General features: G+C 35.9%; 1 protein-coding gene across 2 annotated transcripts in view; it reads left to right on the top strand.

The window, feature by feature from the left end:
* Nucleotides 1-22,065, top strand: part of PRKD1 (protein kinase D1) — a gene marked incomplete at both ends in the record, with an annotated part of 284,877 nt that extends 262,812 nt beyond the window's left edge. For both annotated transcript variants that reach the window (XM_084241020.1, XM_084241019.1), the window contains 5 exons: nucleotides 1,317-1,478; nucleotides 2,368-2,466; nucleotides 3,371-3,638; nucleotides 20,990-21,075; nucleotides 21,847-22,065. In XM_084241020.1, the coding sequence (XP_084097146.1) occupies nucleotides 1,317-1,478; nucleotides 2,368-2,466; nucleotides 3,371-3,638; nucleotides 20,990-21,075; nucleotides 21,847-22,065 (834 nt within the window). The remainder of the gene's footprint in view (nucleotides 1-1,316; nucleotides 1,479-2,367; nucleotides 2,467-3,370; nucleotides 3,639-20,989; nucleotides 21,076-21,846) is intronic.
* Between the last annotated feature and the right edge of the window lie 503 nt (nucleotides 22,066-22,568).

Here is a 22,568-nt window from a genome sequence, read left to right as displayed (position 1 = left end):
ACTCTCCCATAATCACATAGTTCTGCATGCACCAAGCTATCAGAATAAAAAAGAGCCAACTTATGTCTGAAGCAGAGTCCAAATTGCCAAATAGTGGAAGGACAATCCTGAGAGGTGATCATCATGGGTGCTACCAGCTGTAGCATGACTCTGTGCCATCGGTGCCAGGAGGTCTTGCCAATGAGTAGCACGGAGGAGGACTGCAGTACAGATTCACCCACAATCCCTTCTGCTGCTTACCACCAAGTTTCCATCTGTGAAGTCTGCATAGTGAGCCATTTCAGATTCCAAGTAGTTGGTGAAATTTTCATTTTACATGCAATTTCTCCACTCACAGGGTATTTTTTTTAAATAAAGCATTTAGTATTTTTTTTCTTCTGTTAGCACATTTTTGTTAGTTCCTGTTTTTTAGGTTCTTTTTGTTCGTGATGACTTTTTTTTTTCTGTCTCACTGAAATATTAGTGGAATATGTAATCTTTTTTTAATATTAGGATTTTTTGTTGTTGTGCACCAAAAAAAAGGTCAAATAACCAAAGACTTTTGTTGATGACCCCAGGTCAGCATTTGGACTTGAGCATCATTACAAGGGCCCATCTAGTGTTCAGTGTAATTTGACTTGACATAAGTGACAACTAACACGTGAAGCCAAATACAGTCTACCATTACTAGACATTACTTTAATGTGGGAATATTTATCGACTGCTTGAGAACCATGTAGGATCGCACCATAGCATGGTATCCTGGACAAAGCAGGGGCTCAGTACTATTGGTTTTTGCTGTTTTCATGCCAGTCTTCACTCCATACAAGAGCTTCTGTAGCAAATACTGCAACTTCCAGTAGCAGAGCAATTCCAAAAGGTTTTGACTAACGTGCTTCATCATTACAGTCAGATGAAGTGCATGTACAAATTTTATCTTTTCCACATTAAATTGCTACCAATTTTGTAGAGATATCCTAGTATGCTTATTTAGAAGGGTATGCTCACTATGCTTACTATTGGAGATAATCCTAAGAATTACAGATTTCTCAATATGGTATTCTAATTAAAACCTCATTAGCAATTCACTGTGCTGGAACTTGGAATTTTCGCATAGAAAAAATAATTTCACTATGCATAGAAAGTAAAGATGTATTTTTTGGAGACATTAGAATTTCAAAAATATAAGGCAGCACATGTGGAATTTAGAGGTGTTAAAAATCTTAAGTGTGGGTTTCTCCATAGCTTTAAGCTTGAACAGTTTTGTATAATCAGTGAGCTTGCCAAACAGTATCAAAAAACTCATTTTCTTCAAGTGCTTTATTTATCTTTAATAGAACCTTCATCACCCTGGTGTTGTAAATTTGGAGTGTATGTTTGAGACGCCTGAAAGAGTGTTTGTTGTTATGGAAAAACTCCATGGAGACATGCTGGAGATGATCTTGTCAAGTGAAAAGGGCAGGTTGCCAGAGCACATAACAAAGTTTTTAATTACTCAGGTAAGAAATCAATTAGAGACAAAAAAAAAAAACATAATATTTTGTATCAAATGTTATTGTTGTTTAACTACAGCTTTCTAGCCTTGTTGTTTAGTATCTACTTCCAAAGTCTAAACTATATTCAAAGAGGATGTAATAGCTTATTCTGTTATTTGATTTATATCTGTGTTATCAGAGTGTAGTATTCCAAATGGATAATGTGCGTGCAGGCCCATGTATTGAAACTGCTCATGAAATTTTAAAATGCACAGGAATTGAGTCTGTTTTTTTTTAAAATACTTGAGAATTGATTTTCCTGTTAGATAGTATTAAATTATTTTATCTACACCGGCCTTGGTTGCTGTACAGATACCATTAATATGTTACTTTTTCCAGTGAAGTTTCCTTAGAAACATACTATTTTTTTTTAAAGATTTATTTATTTATTTTATTTTATACAAGCACTGGGTACAGTCAGAAGCATGGGAGGGTGAGAGAATTCACCAGAGCCAGAGCGGGGAGCAGAGCAGGCAGAGGGACCGACGTACACTGCTGAGGGGAGCAGCGGGTGGCAGGAGAGGTCTGCGCGCCATGTGGGAGCAGCGGGTGGCAGGAGAGGTCTGCGCGCCATGTGGGACCCTCCTCCGGTGGCCAGGGAGAAGCCGGGGATTGAACCGGTGCTGCAGAGGCTGCGGGCAGCTTCGCAACCCAGCACTCAACCACTGCGCCACTGGGGAGGCCCTAGAAACATACTATCTTAATCTAACTTATTTCACTATCTTGAGCATAAAGAATCTTAATTATTCAGTGTAGGTTTTCTTTTGTCTCTTGAAATTTATGTTTCATAGAAAACATTTTGAAATAAACTAATAGGCAAAAATAAAATTATTTTGATGATTTTCTTCTGTAGATACTTGTGGCCTTGAGGCATCTTCACTTTAAAAATATCGTTCACTGTGACCTCAAACCAGAAAATGTGTTGCTAGCATCAGCGGATCCTTTCCCTCAGGCAAGTACAAAAGCCTCTCAGCAGAAAGCCAGATGACAGCATCATTGGCTCTCCTAGAGCCTCCTGTCACCTTTTTCCCTTGAAGCCTTTGTTTCAGATTGTGCCTGCTCTTTTTTACCCATTTGTTCTTTTCCTCTTTCCCTCATTTGTTACTAATGTTTTTGGGATAGTGGTTTTGTAGCTCTGGCTTCTCAGTTCAGCCTGCCTTAATATTGCATGCCCTGCCTTCTCCTTCTGCCTCCCAGCTTCTTTCAGCAGATCCTGAAAACCAGGCAGTTCTAGGCCAATGAAGAAACACCTGAGCATGAGAAGCACTTACAAGTCCAGAAATGCTAACAGCTCCCTAATGCTGGGCAGCACATTACTCAGTGTTATTTATATTCAGGGGCAAGTGGAAAACCTACTTCCTTTTCTCAATTCAAGGGTAGAGAACAACTGGATTTCTCTCCAGAGAATGTTCTCTTTGAAGTGACCTGACCAAGGTGGCTGTCTGCCTTGCTTCTCCGACATCTTCGTTGCTGCCTAGGTACCAGTGCAGAACTAATCTTCAGAATTATTTTGGGTGACACATGTCCCTGTGCCTTATCAGCCCTTGAGACAGCCCTTCTTAGCTTCTCTGATTTGCATGCTGTTTGCCAGCCTTGTAAAGCAGTGTACTAACTTCTGAATACACATATATTCACATTTGGGGGAGAGGAAGGGATAATGTTTAGATGATATTGTTATGAATGAAAACATACTTTTGTATAGATACATCAGCCACTGTATTTAAGTACTATAATGGACTTGAAAAGACCTATTACTTCTACCATGACAAATCCATACAATTTAACAGAGCTGGACTAAGAAACACAGACTTAGAATTTGTGAACTTACCACTCCTGCAAACCTTTATTCTCAACAGGTGAAACTTTGTGATTTTGGTTTTGCTCGGATCATTGGAGAGAAGTCTTTCCGGAGGTCGGTAGTGGGTACCCCAGCTTACCTGGCTCCTGAGGTTCTAAGAAACAAGGGCTATAATCGTTCTCTAGACATGTGGTCTGTTGGAGTCATCATCTACGTAAGTTTGAGTGGCACGTTTCCATTTAATGAAGATGAAGACATACACGACCAAATCCAGAATGCAGCTTTCATGTATCCTCCAAATCCCTGGAAGGAAATCTCTCACGAAGGTATTGTCTTCCATTCAAAAATGATAATTATTTAATCCTTAAGTGTTATTCATTCAATCGTGAATTATTTAAGAGAGAAATGCTCATTGTAATTGACCACTGGACTACTGCCATAAATTGATTGAGGTAGGTTAAGAAGTAAAGGAAATGGAGGCCAAAATGTCTTTTTGTTGAGATATAGATATATATTATATAAATATATACATTTTCACACACTGTAGAGAAATTAAGAAATACATGTTGAGGTAAATTGAACAGGCACTTAAGAGAAACTTAATATTTTGACATATTTCCTTAAAACTTATATATTGATATAATGACTATAAATAACCCTTACTAGGGGCTTGCTTTTCATATGCCTGGTTCTATATTAAGTACTTTATTGTGGATACAAGAACTTTATGATACTGATTTTAGTTATCATATTACTTATGTTAGTGTACTAAGTTCTACATGTACTGATTTACTTTATGTGACATCAGAGGATATATAATAGATTATTTATTTCCCTGGCATTATATCTTTAGCATGTTACTATTTGTTTAATTTCTGTATGTATCTCTGATGATTTCTTTAGAAAAATTACCTTGGCATTATTTTAAATTCTACCCAGTAAATGTTTCCTTTTTCTAAACGAAAGGTATTTGTAAAAGAAGTGGCAGGGGCAGCCAGAGCAGAGAAAATGTTTTGTCAGTGCTTCTCAAAAGAGCTCCTTCGTGAACATGCTTTAGAGTTTATTTAGTTCTAACCAAAACCTTCTAGATAGTTCATTCAAGTGAATGAACTAAATGAGGCAAAATAAACTTTGAAACTATAAGACCCAATTAGTGGTTAACAGCTGAAAAGGGTAGGAGGGATAAAAATCATGTAAAAGGGTCAATATACGGTGAAAGATGGAATTACATTTTCAGTGGAGAACTTAATGTAGTATATACAGATGTTGGTTTATAATACACATCTAAACCTATATAATGCTATAAATCCTCTACTGATTGTAGCCTCGGTTCTGCAGTCAGATTTCAAAGGTTTGTTTTGTTTTTGTATGATTCTTTGCTTTGCATTTTATAATCCAAATATTAGTAAAATCATCTGCTATTTGTCTTTTATCTTTCTGACTTATATAACTTCGCATGATACCTTCCAGTTCTATCCAAGTTGTAACAAATGGCAAGGGTTTACCTTTTTTAAAAATGAGTAATATTCCATTATACACACACACACCCCATATCTAATGTACCCACTCATCTGTCCTTAATCACTTAGATTGCTGCCATAACCTGACTATTGTAAATAGTTTTGCATTTAATATAGTAGTGCATGTATCTCTTAGAATTAGTGTTTTAGATCCTATGGCAAATCTATTTTTAGTAGCCTACATTTTTGAGAAACCTGAACACTTCTTTCTGTAGTGACTGGAATAGAGTCCATTCCCACCAACAATTTACCAGGGTTCCTTTTCTTCCACACCTTTGTTAACACAGGTTGTTGATGGTTTTACTATATGGACCATACTAATTGGTATGGGATGCAAATAATTTGCATTTCCCTAATGATAAGCAATGATGAGAATTTTTTCAGGTACTGATTGGTCATCTTGATATCATTTGGAAAAGGATCTATTTACTCTTTTTCCCATGTTTATGATTGGGTAAGTTGTATAAGGTACTTACAGATACTGGATATTAACCCTTGTCAAATTTATGATGTGCAAATATTCTGTCCCATTTGGTAGGGTGTGTTTTCTTTTATTCACTGCAGAGACTTTTTAAATTTGATATAGTCCCATTTGTTTATTTTTGCTTTTGTTATCCTTGCTATCAGAGTTGAATCACCACAGACATCCCTGAAACCAATGGCATAAAGTCTTTGAAGTAATGGAGTGCTTTTACTTTAAGTATGATTACAAATGATATCCAGTGTCTGTTATCATGTATATATGTTTGCCTTGCTATTGAGGTATAACTTGTTTAGTGCAGAAATGGTTAACTATAGATTGTGAACACTTAATTATTACTGGCAATAGAGAACAGAGGCAGATAGATATCAAGGACTTAAGAATTTCTTGCTGGAAAACCACAATATACATACGTGGTATGAATATTAAAGGTAGAGAACAAGATTTAAAATTTGCTTTAAAGTACTTGAAAACGTGTTGGGGAGATGAGTTTCGTTAGTTTGTGGAAATGATCACTTATTTCTTTGAACTGTTAACTATCCATAAAATCAAAGACTTCAAATTCAGAGAAGGAAGACTCACAGTGGGCATGACTAGTCAGAATTGTGATTTTAGTCACTAAAAATTAAAAAGGCAGATAAACAGCATGTCAGAAAGAAGATTCTATGGAACAGTTCAAGAGGCACATATATTTGACCAGGAAGTATACATTTTACTTGGCTTTTGAGATGCCTAAGCACTAAAAATTTCCCATCACTCAGATATAGTGGTGTGGAGACCAGTTCAGGTATAATATAACATCAGTTTTCTAAATGATAACTGTATCATTTGGGAAATTAACTGGCCTCTCCCCCCAGGATTTCCTCTGGCTTATCTTGCCTTTGATGCACAGTACTATTTGTTAATTGAGGCTCTGGATTGCAAATGAGTTATCTAACTGCTGTTACATGAACATAATTTATACTTGAATGTAAAGAAAAGCTAGTTAAATTATGTCATAATGTCAGCTGAGATGTTATAAAAGTAGTTACTGGCCCCATTTTTATTCCACTATCTTGTTGAGAACAAACTGTTCTGATTGAAAATTATAATGGACTGCTACCACAAATAATTTTAGCACATAACATCTCACAATTACACAAGCAAAGTAGTATCTGGCAAGGGGTGGCTACAACAGAATTAATAAATTTTCAATCTCAGGATATTAAACCACACCAGAACCACTAAGAATCCAGATATAAGAAATAAAACTCTAGGCAGCTCAGTAACCCTGTAGAGAATGTCAAGATCAGCAGTTGGCAGTTTGATATATTATCTATTCTACCATTCACATTTTTCAACAATTACCTCCTTTGCACTTCAATTCCTTAACTATGATACATGGTAATAATTGCTGCCACATAATGAGGTGTAATAGTTACTGGAAAAGATGAAGAATGCGACAAGCATCTATAAGCAGGTGTGGGGTGAGCCAAGGATTTGGATTTAGGAGGAAGACAGAAAAACATTAAGCTAAAAAATTACTCTTGTGGGTAACCAAGTATTGATTGTGTAATTTTAGAAATTATATGCCAACTGATGTGCATGTTTTCCAAGTATTCTCCATACATATTAGCTATCTTTTTTCTTGGCATGCTTTTTTTATTGTTACTGTAGACTTGTACTTCATATAATATAATACTATATTTGGAAATACTTGAACCATCATTGTGACATTTATTCCTCCCAACAATCTTCTGATAAGTAACTTGTTTCAATCTTTATAGCATTGATTATTGCACACCAAAGGGTGCATATTTCTTAAGGACTGATTTTTAGAAATTTATAAGGTACATTTTACACTAAATTATGTTGGCCATGATAACATAATAAGCTAAGTACTGGCACTCTGGAGATACGCTAATAATTTGTCAGTGTATTAATCAGGACTCATATACAAATAATAGAAACCTACTGCTAACTAACTTAGCAAGATTCAGATTCAAAGATTCAGATTCAGCTGGATCTTGCAGCTCAAATGTCACTTTTTTCCATCTCTCAAAAACTCAGCTTTAATTTATGAAGGTTTCCTTCTTAGGTGAACTCTTCATTGGTACAGAGTGATCATCCAACAGCCAGGCTCACATTGTACCTCATGGTAATTGATCTCAGAATGGAAGAGTAATTATCTGTCAGCAGCCAGGCAGTCTCTGAAATGGGCACCGATTGGCTGTGCTTAAGTCCCAAATACCTGAAGCACTCACACAGCCACCTCAGGAGCCTGGCCCTGATTGACCATACAGATGATGGAGAGCACTTCCAGGCTGGAGAGCAGTTCCTGCAGGGAAAAGTTACTAAGCTAAAAACAACACAAAAGCATTAACAGATGTACCTCACAAAAATGGATTTTTTTTTTTCTGAATCAAGGTCAGATTTGAAAAATGAAACTTTTGAGGAACAGTTGACCTAGCAAATATTTACAGATAAAATGGCGATAGTAAATTACACTTGAAAGAAAAACAGATAATAGTAGCTAACACTTCTGTAAAATATGCACTTCTGCAAAATTTGCACTGTAGCCAAGCATTACTTTAAGTACTTCACATAGATGAAGTCATTTAATAGTCCCTGATGTTTGAGTATGTACTACTCTGCTTCCATTTTAAAGATGAAACTATGCAAGCAAAAGAGAATTAAGTGACTTGCCTGGTGGGACCAGAGTGCAGATCGTATCAGCTGGCTCCCAGATAGATATTCTTATCCATTTACAGCCTATCCTTCTAATGGATTTAGTCATATTGTAACATTAAATTATTGATTTGCTTTCACTAGCATAGAACCAGCATAAAAACACAATTTTTAATAATATTTAAAAACACAAGGGAAGAGGATTATGTTATAATGAACTGAGTTGACAGCTCTTCCTCTTACAGTCTTGGTAACCTCATCCAACTTACTTTTTAAGTCTCAGTGTTTTTGTCTGAAACCTGGACAGTGCTTTGCACAGTGATTGACGTAACTACTAGCTGACAGTTGACCATACTCAAAAACATTGACGCTCCTAATCTAATGTAGACTAAAATTCCTTTTTCATTCCTAAAACATTTTTGTTTCCATATCATCTTCTTCATCAGAGCTTTTATCAACAGAAATAGCCATGGAAATAACAGTTACAGAAAAAAGAAGCAGTAGCTTCATTGAGCGGACATAGGTTTAGAAATTTTAGGTTTTAAGTTTCATAGATTTATAGGTTATAATCCTACAGTTCATCAGTTAATGGTAGTTATATATGGATTATTCCAAATATTGCTTGTTAACTTTAAATTTTAAATATCCTTTACACCAAGCCTGTCTAAATTCATTATAATTATGCAGAGAATGTAAATAATGAAGCAAAACTTCTACAGTGGGAAAGGATGATGATGAAGAGCATTAAGAGCCCTGACATTTAGAGTTCATATAGGATTCTGCCTAGGCAAATGGATTAAGTTATATGCTTACATGTATGATTTATTCACAAAAGTTCATACTTTTAAATAAATTTTACATATATGTTTGCATATAAATACCCCATCTTGAGTGCCAGGCACTCACTGTTCTAAATTACGAAAGTGAATAGTACATTAATTTTAACTAAATTAATTAGGAGAACGAGAGGACAACATGGTAGAGAAAGTTGAAAAATGATTCATTGTCATTAATTGAAGGGAATCAGTTTGTTTTTGGGTCTTTTTTTGGGGGGGAATCCGTTTTTTTTAAGGTAATCCTTCTCACACTATGTTTGATAAAGGAGCAGTTCTATTTTAATTTCCAAACATATGGACCAGTACATTATAAAATGTAATAAAAATGTGACAGCAATACCATATTGCTATAAAAATTTCCAAAGATTTGCTCTCATTTTCTTCTGTACTTATTGTATGATAGACCATCCAGCAGTTCATAGACTGGCGCTAATATATGGCTCACACTTTGAGTAGCGCCAATTTATCATCAATGAATCAAGCGTAAAAGATACTACATTTATTTTTTAAAGATATGGAGATATCAGAAGAAATTTTTTAAAATAGCTGAAAGTGGTAATCTTTGGAGAGCAGATCTTCTAATGATATGAGAGGTTTTTATTTTCATTTTGAGCTCTTTTTACTGATTGACAGCTCTTCTGGCAGGTACATATAATACTTTTGTAAAAAATAATAAAAATGAACAAAAGTGCATGGAGGGAAAGAAGGTGGCAAGAATAAGTTAAGTGTAAACTTTTATACAATTATAATTCTTCCATGTCTACTCTAAAATTTGTCTGAAGTTGTAAATATATAAACTATATAAATAATATTTTATGTATGAGTGTTCATTGAAGAGATAAGATTACATTTCCTTTTCTTTAACATCATGACTGAGTAGATAAAGATATAATCTAAGTCTGAAGTTGTCTGTGCCCACAAAGAATTTTCAAGTGTGAAAATCAAACAAATTCTCTTTTCCTATATTCTTTCAATTGCTCAGAATCATAATACATATTTTGAATTATATACTTTTATATATGACTTTATTATACAGCTTTGTTTTCTGAGTTTATTCTTAGAGGAAGAAGAGAAGTGACATAGGAAACAAAGTGGTGTAGATTATGTAGCTGGTGAAGTGAGATATAATTTGCTTCAGTACAAGTCATCTTATTAGATGATAGCAAACCTGCAGCATTGGGAAAGCATTTGTAAAAGTACATTTCCGTCATCAAATTGAATTGATGTGTTCAATTAGAGATTCATGGTAAATTTGAGGCAGGTTAGTAATAGAGCATGAAGAGCATCATAGAAATTACTATTTTTTTTTCCTCCCGAGTTTTGATATTCCTTTATATGCCATTAAGGAGGCAAGCAGGCAGTAATCAACACAGAGGCAACCTCGGAAATTGTCTCACAATGAGCCCCCAACCCCCGCAGACAGAGATCATTTTCTGTGTTCACAGGTGAAATCTGAAGAAGCACCTATTCTCAAGTCACCTGCTGTGTTGTTACTGCTCAGCTTCAGAGTCACATGGTTAGTTGGTATTATCAAGAATTAAGATCAAACCTGAAGCCTTGGCATATATATGAAAGGGAGGGGGGTACAAATGCCCTTGCATTAATTCTGTAACTTATTTTTATTTAAAATGAGGAAATCATGATAGTGCAGCAGTGGCCAAGGTTTTTTCCACTTTTGTGCTCTGACAGCCTCAGTGGTAGTATTTGTGCTGCTTCTTTTCCCTAATAAGCACAGTTATAATTTATTCTTGCAATTGGTCTCAATCCTCTGCTGACATTTATGTAGACTATAGAATATATGGCAACTCCAAGCATAAAACAGCTTTAATGATATGCCACTAAATTTATCAAAGCACCTAAATTTTATTTTAAAAGCAAATTTTGCAATTCAGTTTGGCAAATTCAAATAAAATTGACCAAGTATGTTTTTTCTTGCAGAAATTGGAGATGAAAAATACAGCCAGTACAAACACAAAGCAAAGCTAAATAAAAGCCTAGCACCATTACCACATGTTTTCAAAATCCAAGAGTGTTCCAGAACGCTAAACACTTATGTTGGAAGTAGCACTTTGCCATGAAAAGGAACCAGCTGTAGGTCCCTCTTTCACTCCATATTGTTCAAAACAAGAAATAACCCCATTGAAAAATAAGCCTTGGGTAGATGAGACCCAGAAATCCAATGCTATGAGAAACAAAAGAAAGACAATTGTCATTTTAATAATTAAACTGTGTTTGTAACACTTTATGAGGCTTGCAGATCCAGCAAGCCTGCTGAATATTAATGGATAGATTGATTTGTCAACATATTAGTACCACTGGCAGGCATAACAGCATGGAGGAGTTGCAAGGGAACTAGCCAGTGAACTGCTTAAAAATACTTGACTAAGTGCCAGGAAATTTAATCAAGATTGATAAGCTGAAGTGATTTGTGTGGGTCAGAATTAACACTGGGTTTAACATTTTAAACAGTCTCTATTTAAAATTCTGGAATTGCTTGTGTTTCATTTTCTGAAAAAGTACATGCATTTAGTTTAATATAAGAATTGTAAAATTATGAGCCAGAGGTATACAGTGATTTAAAAATATATACTAATTTTGTGAATTTGTACATATATATATATACACAAACACACATAATTCAGAATCCAGTTGAGATAATATTTGAAAATATATCCCACCAGGAAAGGAATCATTTATTTTGATAGCATATAAAATAAAATTAATGGGATTTTCTTTAACAAATGATAATATGTAGAGAGAAACTGCTTAGAAGATTTAACAAGAACTTTGGTAATATAATTGCTCAAAAATTAGTTTACTGCCATCACCCAAAATGGAAATGTTTCCTACATATTGCAATTATGAAATTAAATTTTCACTGTGAATATATATCACAATGTGCCGAAATATGACATGCCATGTGGACATGTCAGGGTAAAGGAACAACAAAAGTTAAATATTCTTTGACTTTGCTTTTTTCCACTTAACACAATAATATTTTAAAATAAAAATCTTATGCTGTGGGGCCTCACCGTTGGCGCAGCGGTTGAGCACTGGGTTGCGAAACTGCCCACGGCCTCTGCGGCACCGGTTCGATCCCTGGCTGCTCCCCGGCCACCAGAGGAGGGTCCCACATGGTGCGCAGACCTCTCCTGCCACCCGCTGCTCCTCTCAGCAGTGTACTTGGGTCCTTCTGCCTGCTCTGCTCCCCGCTCTGGCTCTGGTGAATTCTCTCACCCTCCAGCGCTTCTGACTGTACCCAGTGCATGTATAAACAAGCAAACAAACAAACAAACAAATAAATAAATAAATAACATGCCTCTATAAAAAAAAAAAAAGAAAATATTTTAAAAAAAAATCTTATGCTGTGCCATAAAACCAATCCACTGAGCAATTATCCAGAATATCCATAAATTGCTCCACTGATAGAAAATACATAATTTTATGAGGATCCCTGCTTCTTCTTAGTTGACCCTCGCACACAAATGAAAGGCAAATATCTGTTTGGTATTTAATATTTTTTTTCTTTTTTAAATTTTTTTTTTTTTTTTTAGTTTTTAAAGGTAACAGAGGTTTATTTACAAGGGAAGGGGAATGAGGAAATGTACAACTCAGGGAGAAGAGAGGTAGATAAATTCTTAAATGGGTCCTACCCGTTTTGCTGACCTGGAATCCCAAATGACCCACCAACACCAAACCTGCCTGGCTAAGAGCACCAGCCAAGCCTGCCGACCCCACTAACATGGCTGGTTTTTATTTACAAACAGAGAAAATGGCTGCTTAACTCTGCCCTTTGGTCCTAGCCACTTCCCTTTGGGGATCCTGAGATTTGTAGTTCCCTGTGGTGTCTTGATGGAGTGGGGCTGGCATTGTTTAATAAACAAACTGCTAGAAGCAGCCCATTCCTTTTTCCAGACAAAGGCCTTTCTTATCATATCCCCCCAAGTTCTCTGCTTTCTTGTACTGCTTTTCCTTCAACCTCCTATTCACTCTGATCAACAGTCTTCTTTGTTCATGTTACTTATAAATAAAATGCCAAAGCCGTTATGATTCGAGATTCAATGAGCTAGAGTGAAGTGAAGCCACCGCTTCCCTAATAACAAAGGGGAATTTCTTTTATCATGGCTTAAATAACATTTGGTTTGGGGACTGTAAGTAGACTCACATTGATTTCACTGTTAGATTTAGAACCCTTAATTCTTTCTCATGCAGGTTGTTGATAAGCCAGATTCTCCTATTCTCTACTTAGACATTTTTGGGGAAGCGGGTGGGGAAGGGTCTAGACAGAAGACTTAGTTTCATCTGTCCCTATTAAAAGTCTTCTAACCAATACAGCCCTTAGTTCCAGATGGTAGTTATTTTGGAACTCATGTAATCCAACCTCTGTTATCTGTGTTGACATCTTCTGAGTGGAAGCTACCTTGAAACTTTTCTGAATCTTCATTCCAGAATATTAAACAAAATTAGACTGAGGAAAGATACTTTTCTCTACTTATATCCATCTGTCATTCAGGGGCCCTTGGGGCAATATTAAATCAGTTATTACCTTTTTTCAATGCTAGCATAACTTGTTACTCAAGTTGTTGTCTAAAGCCCCCCTGTTATCATTAAAATACAAATTCCCAGGCCGCATCCCAGACCTACTAAATCAGGGATTAGCTTATTTACATTATTCATCTAAATGTCTGAGAAGAACTGCCTACCATACTCATTCCCAGCATTACTCTTACATATCAGAAATACCTGCAAGGCCTGAGGCACTCCTGAAAATACCAATACCAAAGGAAGCCCCTTTCTTAAAGATGTTCACTAGACCTTTGGATTAAGTATCAGCCATTTCAGTAAACAAATGGAAGTGAGTCTCCTGGGCCATTTTAGGACTGTGCTGTAGCAAGCAGTCATATGAACAAAGCCACTTGTTATTATATCATGCTTAAAATACAAAACCTGAGACTCAGCTCACATCTGGCTTGGGGCATGACAGGCCCATTGGAGAGATTGGCCTGAGTTGTGCTTTGGGACATGCTAACTGATGTGTATAGTAGTAGGACATCACTTTTGATCTTTTGTAGTTTCTATTAAATTTGAACTGAGAAAAGAGCAAACAAACAGAAACAAAAAATCCCTCCAAAATTTTTTAATGTGTATTGAAAAAAAATTTACCCTGAGTATTGTCAGAATAATATAGATATATTTGGAAGTTGACTTTAAATTTTGAATCAATTTGGCATCTGTTTGGGGACAGCTATATGTATTTTAGTTTAAACAATTCATAATTTCCAAAACTAGATTGCTGGTCTTGAAAAGGAAATGAAATTGAATGTAAAGCAAAGGAGTAACCAGTGGTAGAATAACTTTCTAGAGGAAAGAACTGGAAAAGGAAAGACTTGAGACTCCAAAGGTCTTGCACTTCATTGGATTGCGGGTAATTGGCTCAGGAACTAGTGAGATGATGACTTCCAGCCGCCTTGTTTGCTGCTGGCAGCCTCTGGTTTCAACCCCTGAGAGGTGCGTCCCAGTCAGTGTTGCTGGGCAACAGCTTGCTGGGTTCAGAGCTGGAATGTGAAGGGTTGCAAAATGACTTTTAAAATAAACACACAACTTACCATCAGCGTGAAGTAAACCAAAGGGAGGCTGACTGGGCACTACTCTCTGACAGGCAGTGAGGCAGAATTGAAAGAGAAAAAAAGAAAACACTTTCTTAAAGGCAAAGAGCTTGGTGGTTGACAGATGATGGTTTCATCACTATAATCTGGTTTCTAATTTAAAAATACGTACCTGGATATATGTAGGTAGAGAAAAGATAGTATGGAAGAAAATAAAAAGTTCTGTGTCTGAACAAAATAGATCAGGCATGGGGCTTCAGGGGTAATTACTGTAAAATAAACATTGTAAAACAAACTTGATCTGTATTGCAGATATTCTCAGCATCTTCCATATTTTCTGATAGAAGTCACTGATCCTTGGTTCTCTTACATTATTTAGAGTTGTTATATCCTAATATCCTGAATTTTTTTTTTTTTTGCTGAAATATATTGTACAAACCATATGCACATAATGGGGGCATAAAAACTTTAAGTTGAGAACTGGCCATTTAAATTTCTAATTAATCTGTATTCAGTCTACCAAATACTATTTGGCAAGCATTTCTCTAATGCAGTAAATGATACATTTTATTTTAAATACTTGTGAAACTTACGTGCAAATATGTGTACACTATCTGTGTGTCCTTAAAGGAACTAAAATACAGTAAGGCATATAAGGAGAGAAATAATTAAAGATGAGCTATGGAAAATGACTGAGAGGTATGACCTGAGGGGTCTGTTAAGTATTCAGAGATGTTCAGTTACATTCTTCTTGTAGGATTTTCTCCAAGTTGCTGTTCAGTTTAGCCTTAGCAATGGCACATACAGCTGCATGCACAGATGCTATTATATCTATACATGTGGTATTTGCTTTGAAGTATAGAATGGCTGTAATGTACTTTCCACAATTTCCATAATTCTTTATTTTGATACCAGAAGAAAATGTAACCCATCCAGTGAACACTGTGATGGACATTTCTTTTCATATAAAAACATAAAACCCTTCGGCACCTGCATATACCACTTAATTTTGTTTTGTTCAGATATACTTGCGCACCTGGAGAGCAGGCAACACAGAGCTTCAGCTATCTTCATATCTGGTGAAAGGCCCATCCTGGTAAAAGAGAACATTTGATAAAATTTTCTTTTCGCTCTCCTGACATTTCATTCTCTCAACTGATGGGACAATGAGAGAAATTGCAATACAGGAAGTTAATGGAAAATAACTGTGTTAGCCAAGAATTTATTGTAGCAAAAAAAAAAAAAAAGAAACATTAGACTGCAAAAAACAAATTTTCTCTTTCTTCTTTTTTAATCTATTGGAAATAGTATGAATCCTTGGCTACAGACATTGTAGAAACCAAAAAGCTCTTTGCTCATAAGGAATAGAGAATTCTTTAAGAATGAAAATTCAAACCACACAATTGTTTAAAATTTTCCAAAAAGAAAGAGAAAGGAAAGACTTCCCATGACCCAATGTGGCTGTCTAAAGTATTCAGAGAGCTTGGACTTAAGAGAATTTATTAATAATGTGAGAGGAAGGCCTTGAGTTTGATGAAGAGAACAAAATTCAGAATAATATCGTGAAGGTTAACTCTGAGAATAAATAGGCAGGTACAATTAGAGAGTAATCCTACCACTCTGAAAAAGTTGGTATGTTTACGGCAGAGAGGGGAATGAGCCACAGCCTATTTTTTGCCCCTATTTTCAAGGAAAGAGGAAGGGAAAGTCTTCAAACTGAGAGGAGAAAGTGTGCAGCAAAAAGTGTAATCCAACAGAAAGGAGGATTTACATCCCCTACACAGCTCTGGCCCTTATCTAAGCCCAGCTGTTAAGTAACATCTGTTTATGGCCCAAAACAGCGGAATCAGCATGATTTTTCAATAAACCTCACCTCACCGAAGGCAGGTGTTTAGCTGACATTTTCTGCTATATTTATGGCTGCAGATATAGGGGAGTACAGGGTGCCAGGAATTTCTGCGGCATTCTATGCTTCCCCAGGTATCTTCTTCTCACAGGGTCCCAGATCTTCAGGGAGTTCCAGGTAACCTGGAGTCTGCATTCATTTCTCCCTGTGCGCCACCTTCCCTCTGTCACTTCCTCTGCAGTCCTCTGTCCTATTCTCCATACCCGGACCATGCCCTCCTTTGCTTTGTTATCAAAAGTCACATAATAACCCGATTTTTCATCTCTTCCATTGTCTGCCTCTCTCTGTTACCACCTCTGCCGTTCCAAAAGCATTCCCAATGGCATCCCCTCCAGATCATAATTCTGAATTTTTGAGTTTTGGGACTGGAGCTGACATCCCAGTTGGGCAAGTTTTTCTCAGGGTTGATTCTTTTCAGGGACTGTTGGGAATGCCCCGTTTCAGTAGTCTTTTTGTTACTTTGCTGCTGTTTTTTTTTCCTAATATGGATCTTTACACATCAGTCTCTGCTGGGAGCAAGACCTAGGAGATGGGAAGGCATCCTCAAAGGGTGCTTAATGGCAATTAGAAAATATGATCAGTGTTCAGGATTGGGTGTGCAGAATATTGATAAGCTAACAAGTGATCTTAGAGCCACTGTAGTAACTTCTAGCGAATCATAGATAAAGAGATACTGAAGACTTAAAAACAGGCCAGAGTATTCTGAATTTCTAAAATGGATGATGAATGAATAATGGAGTTTAAACAAAATCCTAGAATGAATGATTGAGTAGTTTAAAACACTTAGAAAATAAATCCTGGTCCTTAGAAGGAAATGACTAAAAGTGAATATTAATTTATTCAGAATCTATTACACCAGACTAATTGCATTTTCTTTTTCAAATAGACTTGCCAGTTAAGGACCAATATGTCTTAACTATCATAAAACATTTTAAACTATTTCCCATAATAGCCTTTGAAGAAGATTTTAATATATGGATTGGATGTATAGACGTGAAATACTCACTTCAAGGAAGAAACACTGCTTATTTGTCAGCCTTGTGCAAAGAATAATTAATAGGGCATAGCAGTTGAGGTGTGATCTAGGATACAGTGATAACCTGTTTAAGTCTTATCCTACAAAACATTTCCTAATATTTTGACTAATACATGGCAGATAGACTTATTCAGTTTGGAAGTGGTAGAAAGCTATGATAGAAGGTCACATAATATTCAGGATAGTCTCTGAATACTGAAATGTTGAGCTAAATTCACAAGAGTGTGTGTATATTTATATAGAGATAAATATATGTCCATCCATCCTGCATTTTTAAAGTACATTAAAGTATGGCAGAAGCATACTCACAAAAGAATTCCATTTGAAATTTAAAGAGTTTTCAACACTATCAGTTAACAATATTGAGTCCTTGATGTGAACTGAGTGTTTTATACCATAGTGTTTACAAGCCTGGGCTTTGTAGCTATTGCAGCTCTAAGAACTGTCTGACTTTGACCAATCTTTAGAAATTTCACTTTATAAAAAATGTAGATTATTTTCATAATAGTGTTATTAGGAGAACTACCTAAACATCTGACTTTGAAATATTCTTATTTTAAAAGAGAATTCTAAGCTACATGAATAATATCTGTGTGTACAAAGCAAGTTTGTAGTTGATTATGAGGAAAATTCTGGTCAATAATAACCAGGGACATTGTAAAACAACTAGTGAACTTCAAAATAAGGTGAGCCAGAAGACTGAGGAATCCTGAAGACAACTGAAACAGCTGTAGAAGGCAAGGTTAAGGGAAATGACTGTCTGAGTCTTGAACTGTTGTGTACAATAGAGTCAGTTCTCCACTGCATCTAGAACACAGATAGCATCAATGTAAGTTAGGAAGGGACAACTTTGAACAGGATATAGGAGAAAAGAATTCTTGTCACCAGTATCATGCAACACAGTTGACATATGAAATAAACAGGACTTCTGGAGATAGTCACTAAGATCATAACTATATTTCTAAAATGCTAAAGAAAACATTTTCTTTCTTTGAATAGGACATTAATTAAAGGCCAATGATTTAAAATAGTGCAGCTTGTCATGATGTATCTATGCATGTGTGTATGTTTTTGCCTTTACAACTAGATTGGGAGACTGAGGTTTTCAAGACCAGAGCTTTATCATTAACTTTTTCATCCCCTAGCTCAACAGTAATTGAGCTAAAGTCACAAAGGGGTGTGTGTGTGTGTGTGTGTGTGTGTGTGTGTGTACACTACCACAACAATTACTTAGGAAGATTTAGTGAATGAACTGATAACTAAGTGATGCAGTTATGTAAGGAACACGTCCAGTAAAGAGAACATTGGAAAAAGTAACTTTAGAATTGCTTTCAAAAATGGGTTTAATGAAAGGTCATTGGATGAGACAGTTAATAGTAAACTTCATGAAACTTGATTAGTAAAAAACGTATTTTAAGATTTTCCGAAAGTGACAAATAGAATGATTTTCTCAAACACTAATGATGGACCTGTTTTCTCAGTAATACCAGCTTTCTAATATTTAGCTATAGGTTTCAACATTTCATAGGTATTTCTGTTTTCTGCTGCCAACCACCACAAAGTATATTTTATATATATACACACATATTTATGCACACATACATTCCCTCTAATTCTCTCCTTATATCCAAACTATTTTCTCTTGGAGGTACTTGTCATTATCTTGCTGTGCTTATTCAGGTCACCCAAGTACTGTGGCTGTGGTCAGACTTGTGATTGCATGCTTCATTCAGCAGAACAATTTTTTCATCTTCACATATTCCATTCCCTTCAGACACTTCTAGTTTCTCCTCTGGCAGTACTTCCCTCCCCATTAGGCAGTGTGGTTCACTGTTGGGGCCCATTTGGGCACAAACCAGACCTTTTGTGGAGTTACTGTACTCCTACATTCCTAATTATAGAATTCAAAGCAGAATGAGTGAATTAATAACGTGTATTTATTCCCTGTGGTGTCTGGGGAAGCGTAATGCTGTGGCATGCTTACAGTAGCACATGAGCTCTCCCTTCGCCCCTCAGCCTCCATTTTTTGCTGTGTGACTTCACAGCAGCAAGAATGGAAGGTGCACTTTACTCACCAGTGAGTAAATCATGTGAATGGATGTTTTAAAGTACATGCCCAATACATAGTTCACTGAGAGAACTATACTTTCAAAAGCTCTCTGAGAACACATGCTTGGAATTTGAAATTGCACTAAGTACAATGTTTCCGAAGGCCCTAGCTAAGGCAAGGACATGTAGACATAGGCAGCACTTAAATGTGTACTGTTGCATTTATTTTCTTAAACCAAAAAATGCTTGGGTATTTGAGTCTAAAGTCCCTTCCATGCAGGCAAATTCTTGGGAATATTAACATCAAAGAGGTAGAGTTACAAATAATCAATAGGGTGTAGAAATTATTTCTGTTTGCTAGATAAGGAGAGTCATCCCATTTGAAATTATTTATGTTCCAGGTGGCCTCTAGACATCTGTGATGGTATGTATTTTCAGGTTCCTATAGACCAAACCACTTTGGGGGTGGGAGAATGTTTGTAATCAGCTACCTATTAGATTTTTGGTAAAAAGATCCCATCTCTCAGGAAACAATGACCAGTATAGGCTTAGGAAAGAAATTGATCTGGTGAAATGCAAATGTTCCCGTCAGTTTGTCAGATTTCATTAAGGTTTTGAGACAAGAAAATGCTCTGATGAAAGAAATAAATATGGGAAGTAAGTGCAAGAATGAATGGAAAGCATAAGGTAATGAATGTACTAAGCAATGAACAATTAATGGTATAGACTAAAAATATAATTTTCAGAAATGTCAGAACTATATCAAATGGTGATATAGATAATTAGATGCTGTGTAGATTGGTAGAAATCTCACTTTTTCCATCAAGTTACATTCCCTAGGATTCCCTGTCAGAGAGAGAGCCCTAGACTGAATGGTTCTAACCTCAGAATAATTCTTAGACAAGTCTCTTACCTGCCTTCCCCTAGAAAATAATGAAGGCTAATAAAAGTCCAATATATTGGTTATTTTTAAAAGCAAAGTGCAAGAGACAAAAAATATTTTCCCAATTGTGTTTTTGGTTTTTAGGTTCTAAATTTACATGGATCATGATCATTGTTCCTTTATTTTTTTCCCTTTTAAATATGGTTTCCAAATGTCAGTCCTTAATTCAAGACGATAAAGACCATTATCTGTATTCAAATATTAAACACATTTTATAAAAAATCCGTGATTATTTTCTCTTGAATATTAGTTTTAGCCTATCATTAATGTAGGACATTTAAATTATAATATAGATCTATTTGTATTACATATATTGTATATAATATTGTATTATATATTAAAACAAAATTCCTACTTAGAAAGCTTTATTTTGAAGACTGGACCAAGAGAAATTCACATCACATACTCCTTTCTCTACAATTATTTCCTTTTTTTTTTTTTTTTTTTGCATTCAATATACAATGAAGACCAAGGTTCTAGAATTCTCAAGAGGCATTTTCTTCGGGTTCTATGCCTGTTATCATTATGCTGCATCTAACAATGTGAAATAGCTTGTGGAATAAAGTGTAAATGAATTATGCTTATGGTCTAAATTTGTCATCTATGTTTACCAATGATTAACATTTTTTTCAGCCATTGATCTTATCAATAACTTGCTGCAAGTAAAAATGAGAAAGCGCTATAGTGTGGATAAGACCTTGAGTCACCCATGGCTACAGGTAAATATCAGTCACTAGATATTTTCTCTGTCACATTAACTTCTGCATAAGATTTTAATATTGTCTGTAAATTATATATAATATGTAAAATGACACAGAAATGTATAATATTTGTCCTATTTTTAAAAGCATGACTGTGTGTCAGTTTTTGCCATCAGGCATGTAACTTGTTAATATGTGACAGCAATTTAGTGTTTTTCTAAAACTCTTTCTCTACCAATACCAACAAACAAAACAACTAGGGTCATAACAAAACTCCAGGACCAGATTTCAATAGCATTTGTGCCTGTAATCCTGATATACGTCCAAATAGATGCCCATCTGGTCAAGCACTGTACTCACTTGAAAGCTATATTTTAAAATCCTAGGCTAATATTTATGGGGGAGATGCATGGCAATACAAATTATATGCATATGCTTATTTTCTCTTAAATATTTGCTATTTTCACATTGAACTAAAGTTTAAAAAAATGATAATCGATAATTCTGAAGGATTATTTGTGGGTATTAAATTTCAAAGGAATACCAACATTCCTAATTGCTTGACTGCAAGTATTAATTACCCACCCTTTGGTGCATGATAACATATAAACAGTATGCATTTACAAAATTTAGGCAAATAGGATGACTTTGGTGCTGATGAAAGATGCAGCACTGTTAGAGTGGAAGGGAAGGGGTGACTCATCGGCTGTGGGAAATGACAACATATGAAACAGTGTTTTAATGAGGTTTAATCGTCTCTATGGTGATATTTTGGAATTTTTCCCTCAGGATTACCAGACCTGGTTAGATTTACGAGAGCTGGAATGCAAAATTGGGGAGCGCTACATCACCCATGAAAGCGATGACCTGAGGTGGGAGCAGTATGCAGGCGAGAAGGGGATGCAGTACCCCGCACACCTGATCAATCCAAGTGCTAGCCACAGTGACAGTCCTGAGACTGAAGAAACAGAGATGAAAGCCCTCAGTGAGCGTGTCAGCATCCTCTGAGTTCCATCCCCTATAATCTGTCAAAACACTGTGGAATTAATAAATACATACGGTCAGGTTTAACATTTGCCTTGCAGAACTGCCATTATTTTCTGTCAGATGAGAACAAAGCTGTTAAACTGTTAGCACTGTTGATGTATCTGAGTTGCCAAGACAAATCAACAGAAGCATTTGTATTTTGTGTGACCAACTGTGTTGTATTAACAAAAGTTCCCTGAAACACTAAACTTGTTATTGTGAATGATTCATGTTATATTTAATGCATTAAACCTGTCTCCACTGTGCCTTTGCAAATGGGTGTTTTTCTTACTGGAGCCTCAGTTTGGTAAGAGTCTCCAGAACCTGTACATGAAATACTTCTACGCTGTGTGTCCCATTGGTGTTGTCATTATAAACAAACTCTTGAAGAGTACATTATTACCAGTGTTCTATGAACAGCTCCAAACTCACGTGGAAAAAAGTAATGATGGGAAGTGAGGGGAAGGAGATAACAATCTTGAGAC

The sequence above is a fragment of the Talpa europaea genome, assembly GCF_964194135.1.
Source record: "Talpa europaea genome assembly, chromosome: 8".
Classification (NCBI taxonomy): Eukaryota; Metazoa; Chordata; class Mammalia; order Eulipotyphla; family Talpidae; genus Talpa; species Talpa europaea.
Note: the sequence above shows the minus strand (reverse complement) of the source record. Positions and strands in the feature narration are given on the sequence as shown.